A 12,257-nucleotide genomic window follows, 5' to 3' on the forward strand; every position below is an offset into this window, starting at 1 on the left:
CCAACAGCAGGAAGGGGCTCAAGGGGCACCGAGGATGGTCACAGAGCCGTCCTAGGAGAACTGACTCAGTGGGCCGCCATCCGATGTGCTTCCCAGCCCTGGACCCTCCCAAGGGGCCCTCAGGGGACTCGCTCACCCGACTCCTCTCCGACTCGCCTTCGTTGTCTAGATCCCGCTGGGTAGCTCTCCGCGTGTTTACGCTTCTGAAAGCTGATGCTTTACTATTCTTCTTTCTGATGGATTCCATCAGAATTTTAAAGAATCTGAAACGAGAAGAAAGCCACGCAGCCCCGTTCAGTACCAGCACCTCCATTCTCCCCTCACCATGGGGACAGGATGCTCTAAGGATCTCACACCCGCCCAAGGTGATGCTGGGGACCTCTACAGGAGGCGGAGACCCTGCCTCTCCCTTCAGCTCACTTTTCCCCCTCCTGCTGTTTCTGGGTGGTATGTGGCGCATCGGAAGGAACACTGCTCCACACCCAATAGGCCTGGACTGAATACGTGCCTTGCCATTCCCAGGGTGCATGGCCTCGATCACCACAGATGGTCTCCTGAGCTTTACCTCTCTCGTCCGCAAAACGCGGATATTAATAGATACCATGCAGTCTTGCTTTAGGGATTAGAAACAACCCCACATCCGATACCTGTCATGGGGCCTGGCAGGCTGGCTGCTCAGCAAGTGACAGTTCTTGGTGCTGTGTGGTGGCCGTCTAACTAGGGTGGCAGGGCCTGCAGCGGGAGAGGGGAGTCCAGGCCGGCCGGGACGAAGGCCGCCCCCAGCCCGCCGCCTACCACATCTCCAGGAAGTGGCACTGCTCGGGGCTGGCAACTCCTGTGTCCTTGGTGTGGGACCCCCGACAATTTGATGAGAGAACTAAGATGTGGAAGAGCTTATCGGGATCTCCAAGGCGGTGATAACTTACTTTGTGGCAGTAAATCATGTCGACAGAACGAAACCAATTTAAAAGGACCAACTTGAGGCAGAGCCCAGAGGACCTTTCCTGGCCCCTGGGTCCTTCCCTCCTGAATTATCTATTTCTTGCTTCCTCTGGGCCTCACCCTGTCTCCCGCCCCCTGCTCCTTTCTTCATATAACCTCTTGCCCATCTTCTGCATCAGGCCATAACAGCACATCAAACAGCCTTCTTTTAATTATATAAAGTATCAGTTCCCCATCTGCCCAGCCAGCCTTCCTGTGTTCTCCGAGCGCCTATGATGGGCCCACCATGTACCAGCCCTGAGGGCAAAGCAAGGATGAAAAGACAGGCACTTAGAGCTTTAACTGGAGAAGCAGGCAGGTCAGATGTTTACTATTTTGTTCATTAAAAACAAAAGACTGCTACTCTCCCTCCCCACTATTTTTTTTTCCCCCAACGTTTTAAAGTTGTACAGGGTTTTGGCTGAGCTTCTACCCTTGGCAGAAAAAAGCCTCCTCACCACCGATCCAAGAAAGAGCCTGGTCACCAGGTGCTGTGGACAGAGACCAGAGGGCCAGACAGGGGAGAAGCCCGGCTTGACTTTAGAAAGATACGGTCCACCCGGGAGGAGGGGGCGGAAGAGATGTTTCCGAAAGGACAGGCTCCGGTTCAAGTCTCTGTTCTGCCAGAGTCTGGAGACAGAGACAGACGAGGGCCTTGACCCCGCCTGTAAGTGCTGGGACCGCCCCTGCCCCACGCCTGAGCCTGCAGTGCAGACTGCAGGGCGCGAAATGACACGGACGGGCTGTGAAGCTGGGCTGCCTCCGCACACAGAAGCTGCTTGTCGCCTCCCTCTGCTGTGGGGCTGCCGCCCTGGCCTGTCCCTTCAGGTGACATCCCCCCTCTGAGGCTCCCTTGCCAGCACTTCAATCCCCGCAACTGGCCTCAACCCCAATCCCCCACCTGCTCCCACCCCCTGCACGTGCATCGCTGGGCTTCTGTTCGGGCCATGTGCGCCGCCATCAATTTCCCCAGCCTCCCATCGACCTGCTGGAGCCGCGCCCAGGCCCACGGTGGGGTCTAAACACAGATGGAACCCCCCAAGAGACCTTCCCTAACCACCCCCGGTGCAAATCCTTCCTACCCTGCCTGCCTCTTCTGGTGAACAGGACCAGTGCAGAACGTGACAGAAGGTGAGAAAGGAGAATAACCCCCTGAACGGTAAGTGGCAGGCATGTCACCTGTGTGCCAGAAGTTCTCCCAGGGGTACAAAGAGTCTGCCCTTCTGTGATTTTGCCCAGAGCCAGGAAACCGGAGGCCCACAGTGACCGCTCTGTGAAGGTCGTGCTGTTTGTCCGAATGTGGCAACTGAGGGGGAACCGGAGGGGGGCAGCTGCACAGAAACCTCCGTCCCACATAAATAATTACCAGCAGGGAACATGACCCTCGGCTGTTTCCGAAAGTGCCTGCCAACAGCTCCACCACCTGCTGTCTGCAGAGTCAGACTCACAGAAGCTCTGGCCTCAGACTCCTGGCTTGGTGTTACACGGCTGGGGACCGGAGGCCGTGGAACTCACACACCCCTGCCACCTAGCTCGGTACTCCTGCCGCCTCACCACCCCGGCCCACCTTCCAGATCATTTACACACACATCCAAAGGGGTGGGCGCCAGGACAGATATTGAGGGGAGCTTCACGGCTTCTACACCTCCATCTAGGGAAGCGCCTCTGTGTGTCTCTTTTTTTTTTTCTCCAATCTGTGTCAAAAGAGTCTCAAGATCCCACAGCTGGGACAGAAGCAGGGAAGAAAGGGAGGGAAAAGGGTGGGGAAGAGAGAGAAAAGGAAGGGAGAAAGGAAAAAGAAAATGCTCCCGGCGGAGGGGGGGGGTCCTTTTCTGAAGGCACACCCCCATCCCCGTGTGGTCTCCAGGGGGCCTGCGTGAGGCTGCTTCGCTGCCCAGGCCTGGCAAAGGCAGCCCAACCACAGCCCCTTCCACGTGCTGCTCCCTCTGGCCCCCCTGCCCAAGTCACAGGGCAGCTCCACCAGGCGCGACTGCACATGGCTTTGTTCATCACAGCCTTTCAAGTACACGAGCCAAATACAAAGAAGGAGCTGACCAAGTCTGTCACCACCGGGAAGAAGCCAGGGCTCTTCCTTACCAAGAAGAACTTTTAAAAAAGTGATGAATTTTCAATTCCCCAAGGCAACGTAAAGAGAAAGAACGCTGAGCACAGCCTGGGGCACGCCTCAGGTGACCTACCTGCTTGGCAGGCCCACACCTGAGATGCAGAGATATGGGGCAGGTCGCAGACTCCGCCCGCTCCTGGTAATTCTCAGGAGGCCACGTGATCCGAATTCTGATTTCTCAGGGAAGGGCCGCCTGGCCGGCACAGACAGCGGCACGCCTGGGAGTGGTGTTCCTCCCGGTTAATTAATGAGCCGGCAGCTGGGGCACAGACAGGTCTCCTGCGCCGTGACCCAGCACCCCGAGAGCACTGGGCCTGCCTGATAAGACGAGCCTCCTCCACCCAGGCGAAGAGCGACATAGGTGCTTCCGAGGCCCAGCAAGCTCCCCCGTCCAAAGGGCTGAGTTCACATCCAAGCTCATCTACCACAACACCCGCCATCCTACATGCCACCTGCTTCGGGGGCCAGGCTGCAGCCAGTCCACATCTTCAGGTGAGGGCAGAACAGGGCCCATGGCAGGACAGTCACTCCCTCCCAGCCACACTGCCCTGGGGCCTAGCCTGTGAGTGGGCATCACTCAGTAAATATTTGTGGGATGACTGAGTGCACGGACGTCCTGCCTCAACTCTGCCTTCAGTTCTCTACTTCCAAGCAGCTCCGGAAAACCTGAGGGCTGTTCTAGACTCAAGACAGTGGTTAGTGGTTAGTGGTTAGTGGTCCGTGGCCAAATCCTGATGACATATGGGATCTATTTCAGCCTCACCAGGCTTTTTTTTTTTTAAATTAATTAATTAAGTTAGTTAGTTAGTTTTTTGGCTGTGCTGCGTGGCATGTGGGATCTTAGTTCCCTGACCAGGGATCGAACCTGTGCCCCCTGCATTGGAAGCACAGAGTCTTAACCACTGGACCACCAAGAAGTCCCCTCACCAGGCTTTTAAAAAGATATGAATTAGTTGCCAATGCTTACAAATTAGAGATTTATCTATAAAAAGTAAAAGCAAGTCAACAGCCAAAGAAAGAAAAAGGAGAGGCGGTTTTCTTCTTATTTTTCTGCATCAGAAGGTCTGGCCACCCTGGCCCACATCCCTGCCCGCTTGAGGCCGGTGATGCGCTCTCCAGCCGGACGGGGGCCCCCAACCTGCCTCACCGGCCTTCTCACCTGCCGGCCCCGCAGCCATCTGAGTCTGCGCACCGCGATCCAGGGTCAGGTGGCCAGTCAGAAGTGCTTCGCTGGCTCTTCCCGGCTCCTCCCCAGCCCCAATATGACCACCATCCTACTCCTGCACACTCAGCACTGTGGCCCGTGCTTTCCCATGGCCAACAGTGACATGAACTGGAGAGAAAATGGATGTTCCTTCTCCCCACCAGAAGGGAACCAGGATTTCTCTACGAAGCTGAAGGTAACCCCAGTTATAGATCTGTGTCCAAGAGCAGCATGCCATCAGCACACTGCTCCTTCCTAGCAGAATAGAAGTGTATCGGGAACCGCACATTAACCGCAATTAACACCACGAGCTGGCCTGACATCACAGCAGCGCCACCGCGACGGGGCTCTGCTCTCTTTACGGTACATGAACTCCTCCATCTTAAAGCCTACAAAACCTGAGTATACGAGACTCAGGGGGCAGAGACGGGAATGCGGTTAATGCAGTCATACCCACAAGCCACGTGAGGCTGCAGGACCTGTTCCTTTTCTAAACACCTCCTTTGAAGGAATCATTCGGGCACAAGCATCCGGTCTCTGGGAGTCCTGTGGCCAGAAGCCCTCAAGGTCCATGACAAAGTCAAGCAATAAGCACGGCCTGAGTCCTGACCTTGTTTCCATGAAATGCAGGATGTCCCCGGGTCTCAGGCACTTCTCCTGCTGGTAGTACGCGTGTGGCAGGAACTGAAACCGCAGCTCGTACACCCGGAACTTGTTCTGTTTCTCCCCCATAGAGAAGGACTCCTGGACATCAATTTTCTCCAACACCTAGAACCAGATTGACAGACAGAAACCAATCTGCCCAAAGCCTGGGACTGAGCATTACAAGTGGGTTATGGGAAAACTGAGAGTTTGCAGGGAGGGGGGCTGGGATCACAGGCCAAAATCCCAAAGAAACTCCAACAAGCTCTGCTGGTGTAGATCCCTCGGGGGATGGGGAGAGAGACCCCCCCAACCCTGTAGGCACACCTCCAGAGAACGGCCTGAGGCTGGAGGGGGCAGGCTCCAGCGGGGCTGGTAAGCTGACCCAGAAAGTGTCCCGATTCTTAAGGCACGAAGAATGCTGCAGACCAGTGATTACCTTTAAGGCTTCCTGATCCATCCCTGCTTAGCACCTGGCAGAGAAAGCCTCCCTCTCACTGGGTGGAGTCTGAGCCAGGGTCTGAACAGCTGGCAAAGGCTGTTCTGCCCAGATGGGAGAAGAGTTGGGAGGACGGATGGGAGGATGCAGGGAAACGCCTGCAGCCAGCCTGCAGCCCTGGGTCCCAGGGAGACAATTACCTCCCCGAGGCACACCCTGGTGAGCTGCTTCTTCAGGCTTTTCACTTTCTTCAGCGCTTTCTTGGTGTTGAACACGGGCACGCTCATCGTGGGCGTCTTGATGTTGGCGCTGGCCACCATAAGAATCTCCCTCAACCTGTCACAGAACAAGGGCACATCTGACCGTAAGAGGTACCCGGATTCTTTACTTTTGCGAGGCCTTTCTCATAAAGATGTCACAGTTCTTTGAGGATCTGCGAGACCACAGGATCTCGTGGGGGAGATATGCTGATCAGGGAGTCCCAGCTCTGGCCCTGCGTGTGGCAGCAAGGGACTCTTCTGTCAGCTTTCTCCACTGGAGCACGAGCTCCTCAAGGACAGGGCTGTGTCTTCTTCCTGTTTCCTATCACCTGTGTCTCGCATTACAGCGTGGGTGCTTACTGAACGAATAAGAGATGCAGGGAAGGGAAGCAGCATCTGCAGCGCTCCCACTGGGCACAGGGACCATGGCTAGACCTCGGCCATGGCTCAGTCAGCCTGCACAGCCCGACTGCACGGTGCACCCCGCCCTCCTTCCTCCCACAGGAAGCTGGGGAGCCTGAGTCACTCTGCTAAAAAGCAGCCGGGCCGGGCAGGCGAGCCTGATCTCTTTTCTTTCCTCTCACCCAGCGGCCACCATCCTGCAAGGTGCGTACTTTTACCTGAAGGGCCAGGGCCCCTTTGGGTCACGTTCTAGGTGAGTGGTGCCCCCGAAGTTGGGCAACCAGATGGCCTGACCCCGGGAGTATGTAGTTTCACAAGCATCTCAGGTAACTTGGATACAGGAGTTGGTGGAGAGATAAATGGAGATGCTAAGAGGCCTGGGCATGGATCCAACCACAGAAGCCCATTGGGCTCTGGAAATTCCAACCCTGACCCCTGCTTTGATGACACTCTCTCTCTCTCTCTCTCTCTCTCTCTCTCTAATGAAATGACTTCCTCCCCAATGAAATGACTTCCTCCCCAGAAGTGAGCTAGGACAGACCCAGCCCCTGCACCCTCGCAGTCCCCCACCTGGGAATGCCCAGGGTGACATTCATCTCGCCTCTGCCGGCAAAGTGGAAGGTGTTCAGGGTCATCTGTGTGGAGGGCTCCCCGATGCTCTGTGCGGCCAACAGGCCCACGGCCTCTCCCGGGTCACACAGCGAGCGCTGCCACTTCAGCCGCAGAAGAGTTCTCAGCCTGGAGATGGGGCAGGGGACAGCAGGAGTCAGGGGCGCAGACACTACCTGCCCGTCAGGAGCTGTCAATGCCACCCGCCAGCAGGGCACATGGACCTGTTACCTCTCCCTCTTTCTGGGCTTGTTTCTTCCTAAACAAATGGTCCTTCTAAGCCTTAAATTCCGGCCAGTGACCCTGAAATGTCCTAAATGACACAGCACAGAGCCCAGCTGGGTAGCTGAAGCTCTAGATGTCCATGCTCGGACTGTTCACGTTCACCCTGAGAATGTCACGGAACTAGTGAGCTCACTATTCACGTTTCCCTTTGTTAATTCTTTTTTTGCCCAGTAGTTGTGACGGCTTGGAGAGGGCTTAACCCTCCCTCTGTACAAACTAGGAAGAGGTTCACTGAGCAATTATGGGGATATGGAGGGGGGGGAGGCGGGAAGGGGGTGCTTACTTTCTTAATTAGTGCAAATGGCTACAGGTTACATCGGAAACGTGCGCGCTCCACAATTTTGTAATTCACTAACCCTTCTTCCTACGAATGCCGGCCCTTTTAGAACAGCCACGGAACACTGTATTACCCCGGAACATAGGACAAGGAAGCGGCTCAACAAACAGCGACTAAACGGGACGTTACGTTTGAACACAGAGGAAGGTAACAGAACTATGTTTCTATGCAAGTTCTTTTCAAAAGTCAGACTTTCTGCTGACCTGATGTGTCTTCTCTCCCTACTACGTCAAACCAGTGAAGGGTTGGCAGCTTCTGACCAGCTTCACAGGGTTGGCAGCTGCTGACTAGATTCCCTGATTCTCACATAACCGTGCCCACCACACCACACTCAAGAGAGGGGCCACCTGTGCAGGGCTCTGTCCCCAAAGAGCGCCCTTCTCCGTCGTGGCCCAGATGGGGGGCGCACTCCTGCCTACCTGCTCTCATCCGTCCCACAGGCCTCAGGGCCTGCAAGGCGCCCTCTGTTTCACTTCCCTCCTTCTTGCTGGGGTCTTGAACCCAGGAGGCTGCCAGAGTGGGCGGGGAAGGGCCTGAGGAGCAGATTCCCCCTCTGTGTGTGCTGTGCAATCAATGTCATTACCGGTCCAGAGAGAGCTCCGCTTTCTCGTAACTCCTCTCTGCTTGAGCTGCCCACTTGCGACTGTAGTCATCCACCTTCTTTTCAAATGTTTCTGACACTGATGCAAAGTAGGTGTCTGGGCGCCAGACAGACAGACTGGGGTCAGGACAAGGAGACGCCTTCTTCTGGTATTTCCTCCGGCTCTGCTCATCTAACTCAGCCCACATCCTCAACATCTGAAACGAAGGATGGGCCTCAGCTATGCTGGAGGACACGAGGAATAGGCTTCTCTTCCTGGGATGCCCAGTGAGATAAGGCATATCAGAGGCACTGGCTTCAAATGAGAACAGGGGAAAGAGACAGAAACCTGACGGCAATGAGAAGGCCATCTTGACATCTGAAACATGGAGAAACCGAATCCATCCCAGGGCGCGCTGCTTTACCATGACTCTACAAGCGATTCGTCCTGGCCCTTCAAGCACAGGCAGGGTGAACACGTTAAGTTACTGTCCAAACTGAGTGTCTTGTAGCGTAAAATGGGGCACTATTAATAATACTACTGGGATGAGAGACAAAGCCAGGGCTGTCTCAGGTCAACAAGGACACAGTCACCACAAGCCAGGTGACTGTGCTGGATCCCTGTTTGTCCCCCACCCAGGCTTTCACATGCTCGATGCCCCAAAGCTGTCCCACAGCAACTGCTTCAAAGTGCTCCCCTGCCTCCTGGCTCCCAGCTGTGCTTGGCTGATGGGAGGTCCCAGAAGCAGAAGAGGATGTGGGAGGAGCGTGAGGCTGGGCATTCATCCCCTGCCCTCTCTAATGGATCTCGGAGCCCAGAACTCTTTACTGAGGGCTCCTGTCAGGTGGCCTCTGCCCACGGCCACCCTCTCCACTCCTGGTGACTGTTCATGCCTGTGGGGGGCAGGTGGGAACCCAACTTACCAGCCCTAGTTAGTTTCCTGGAACCCTGTCCACACCTCTGTAAAGATTCCCTTCCTTAAATCCCTATTTGAGTGCCATGTTTCCTGACCAGCACTGAATGAAGCCAGATTTCATGACTGTACCTTCCACCGGGGAAACAACTCCTTCCTCATCCCCTCAACCCCTGACTGATCGCCCACCCCCGCCCCCCACCGAACCCCAGCATTACCTGGTGAGTCTCAGGGCTGCGGCCGTTCTGGTTTGCGCCCTCGAGGTTCAAGGCTTTCACAGCTGCTTGAATTTTCTGGGAATAATTCAAGAAGGCGCCTTTTCTCAGCAGGGTGTTGGAATGCTTGCTTTGCCATTTTTTGATGGCTTTGAAGTGGCGGAGAGCTTTCTGGGGATCTGCTCTGGATAAAACTTCATGGAGGTGCTTCGATTTCATTATCACCTAAACAAACAGACCACACAGACAAAACCAAAGAGATGAGGGCGTAACACAAGGGCCACGTCACACAACTTCACAGGATGGAGGTGGCCCGTGTGGAGCCCTCACGATGCCCCTGGGGGGTCTGAGCGCCCACTGCTAACCGGGGCCCTCACTCTGTGCCAATCAGACTTGGGAGCTGGTGGTCTCAGGAGCTGAGGTCACGGGGGAGAGACCATGACACTCAGAGTCCCTCCAGAACACGGCACCAGGATGGGAAGGAGCCAACCCCGGAGTACAACCTTCAATTCGACCACCTGCTTCATGACCTTGGACAGGCCATGTCAGTTTCAGTTTCCCAATCTGTAAAACAGGGTGAGCTAACGGCGACGATCGCTCTTGGGGCAGTAAGGTGTGGCATGAAAACCGCGGGCTTGTGTGTCAGAGGGCCTGGGTGCAGACACAAGCCCTGCCACTCACCAGCTCGTCACTGAAACCCTGACACTCAGCTACCTTGGCTGTAAAATGGGCAGAGGGCCACCTGCGTCCCCAGGCTGCAGGGAGGAGGAAGGGAGACAGCAGCCATGGTGCGCTCTAGTTTAGGGCCCGGCACAAGGCAAATGCCCCACATGGTGCAGTTTTTCTAGATGTATGCGTGCCTCTCTGCCATCTCACGGGATGAAGCACACAGAGGGAGGGGCTCTGACAAGGTCAGGCGTTCCAAGGCATCGCCTGGTGCTTTTGAACTCTTCCCACTCTAGTTTTCAGTGGCCACTCTGAGTGGCAAGGCTCAGGGCGGGAGGCCCACCGCACGGCCCCCGCCCCAAGACCCACAGGCGCGGGGAACCGGCACACTACCTCACAGTTGCTGGCGAGGAAGGGGAACTGCTTGGGCTGCAGGAACTGTGTCTTGGGGATGTCCAGGCCGTCCTCCCCATACAGGAACTGCACCACGCTGCCGTCGCTGTCGCGGACTGTCAGGTCATACTGGACGACCAGCCCCTCCAGGTGCTTGATGACGCACCTGTACAGGGACCACTGACTGGCTCAGCGCCCACCGGGCTTGCCACCTCCCAGGGCAGCCTCTGATGGAGCGGATGGAAGGCAGAAAAGGGGACTGCTGTCCTGCAGCCAGGCAAGCCCCCAGGACAGGCTGGCTCCCGTGCCCCAGGCTCTGAGCTACAGCACCTCGCGGCCAGGGGCTGCAGCCACGTGTCCTGAGGAGGTTGGCTGCCCCGCTCGACCCCGACTCCCAGCTCCAGCCCCAGCTGCTGGGACCACTGCCTGCTCCGTCGCTCCCTGGCATGGCAGGGCTCCCCAGGGACCAGTGTCCTTAGACCCAGGAGGCAGGCAAAGCAGCGGGGTTGTCTCCCCATCCAATGCTTCTCTCACGCCATTAGTCCAGAGACTGTCAGGGACAAAGGGGACCTTAGGAACTAAATGCTGACGTGACAGCCCTAACCCGGTGCCTTTTTTCCTCAGTGCTCCCAGCGGTCAGCTGCCGCCCTCAACCTGCCCGCCTCTGCTGCCCTGGTGCTGGCCTTAGCTTACTTCTCTGGCCACCCTGCCTTGGTTTCTCCTCCTGCCACATTCAGAGGGGGTCTCCTAGGAGCCACTGGTCCCCTGAGCTCCAAGGGCAGAGCTCGGCACTATCTTCTCGGCACCCAGCCCAGGGCCTGGCAAGGCTGGAGCTGAGCATCCAGGTCCCCTTTGCTGAAGATGCCGAGGTACCAGGCACCTCACAGAGCTGCAGCTCTCAGCACCAGCCACGGCCCCGGAGGCTGCATCTCCAGGCCTCTCCCGAGCTTCAGGCTCCCTCCCTGGAACATGTCCCCTTGCTTATCCTGCCACTGCCCCCTCACGCCAGCCACAACTTTCTCTCTCCCCTCTGCAGCGTCTTGCTTTCTGTCCACCGTGCCACTGTGTTGCCACTCAGGCCTGACGCCTCCTGCCTCTTGTTCATTTCAGCCGGTTGCCCCACGTCTTCGCCGCGTCGGATTCTCCCTTTCCATCGCCACCCACAAGAGGCAGCCTTCCAACCTATGGCCCCTCCTGTCTGAAGGAAGGCACTTGCCCTTTCTGCCGTGACCCTCCACCGGCAGAGGGGTCCTGTGGACAGCTGTGCCCTTTGCCCCAGTGGCTGCCGCTCTTCATGCCAGCCCGGATCCCCAACACCCTCCTCTTCCCTGCCCTGCATTCAGATGGCCCCCGACACAGATCCCCCACCCCCAGACTCACGTCATCACTCGATTCCTAGCTTTTTCTACACTCCACAGGTATCCTTGAATGATTTAAGAGGATGGAGGTGGGGCGTAACCCCTGCTCACAGGTGGATCTGGCCCTGTAATCCACGCCGGATGCAAGAACTCAGGGCGCACCAGCCCAGACCTGCTTGTTTAACCTCCTCTCTGGGAGGAAAGGGAACACGTAGCTCCTCTGACTGGCCTGTTTGGGCAGGTGGGAGGTTGAAGCTTAAAACTGAGACCGGCCTGGCTCCGAGTGCCGGACCCAAGGGGCCTGGAATCCTCTCTGGCCCAACCACAGAGCCCTCCCGGGGCGGGGGCGGGGGCGGGGGGGACCAGTGCATCACCACCCAGGACCTTTCCCCCAGGGAAAGGCACACACGCTGACGCACGGGCCCTTCCTATAAACCTCTGAGCTCACACTTTACCGATCCTCTAGGAGGGGAAGGATATCGGCTATTTTCTGTCTTGGGCCACCCATGGACATTTTTTTCTAGAAGTTTTTTCATCCAAAGGGATCTTAAGTGAATTGTCAATGAAAATGTGAAAAAAATGACAGAGGTGAATGGACCTGCAACGCTGATGCCACCTAAAGGTGGCAGAGCAGGTGCTGTTTACCTTTGGAGGTAGCCAGAGCGGCTGGTCTTCACAGCCGTGTCCACCAGACCCTCTCGCCCGGCCATGCAGTGGAAGAAGAACTCCTGTGGGAGAAGCAGGGACCCAGGTCCCAGGGGTGGCAGTGAGGACGGTGTGCTTCCTAAAGGGTGGCTCAAGCCAGTGCCCCTGGCAGCTCTGACGTCTCCCACGGCCCCAGGGACCC

General features: G+C 56.7%; 1 protein-coding gene across 1 annotated transcript in view; it reads right to left on the minus strand.

Moving 5' to 3' along the window:
• Positions 1-12,257, minus strand: part of POLR1A (RNA polymerase I subunit A) — a 76,181-nt gene that overhangs the window by 6,436 nt on the left and 57,488 nt on the right. The window contains exons 21-28 of the mRNA XM_024743882.1: positions 12,056-12,138; positions 10,053-10,218; positions 8,997-9,218; positions 7,868-8,082; positions 6,624-6,791; positions 5,592-5,727; positions 4,921-5,078; positions 137-263 (exon numbers count right to left, since the gene is read on the minus strand). Of these exons, the coding sequence (XP_024599650.1) occupies positions 137-263; positions 4,921-5,078; positions 5,592-5,727; positions 6,624-6,791; positions 7,868-8,082; positions 8,997-9,218; positions 10,053-10,218; positions 12,056-12,138 (1,275 nt within the window). The remainder of the gene's footprint in view (positions 1-136; positions 264-4,920; positions 5,079-5,591; positions 5,728-6,623; positions 6,792-7,867; positions 8,083-8,996; positions 9,219-10,052; positions 10,219-12,055; positions 12,139-12,257) is intronic.

Source organism: Neophocaena asiaeorientalis, unplaced genomic scaffold (assembly GCF_003031525.2).
Source record: "Neophocaena asiaeorientalis asiaeorientalis breed wild unplaced genomic scaffold, Neophocaena_asiaeorientalis_V1.1 scaffold114, whole genome shotgun sequence".
NCBI lineage: Eukaryota > Metazoa > Chordata > Mammalia > Artiodactyla > Phocoenidae > Neophocaena > Neophocaena asiaeorientalis.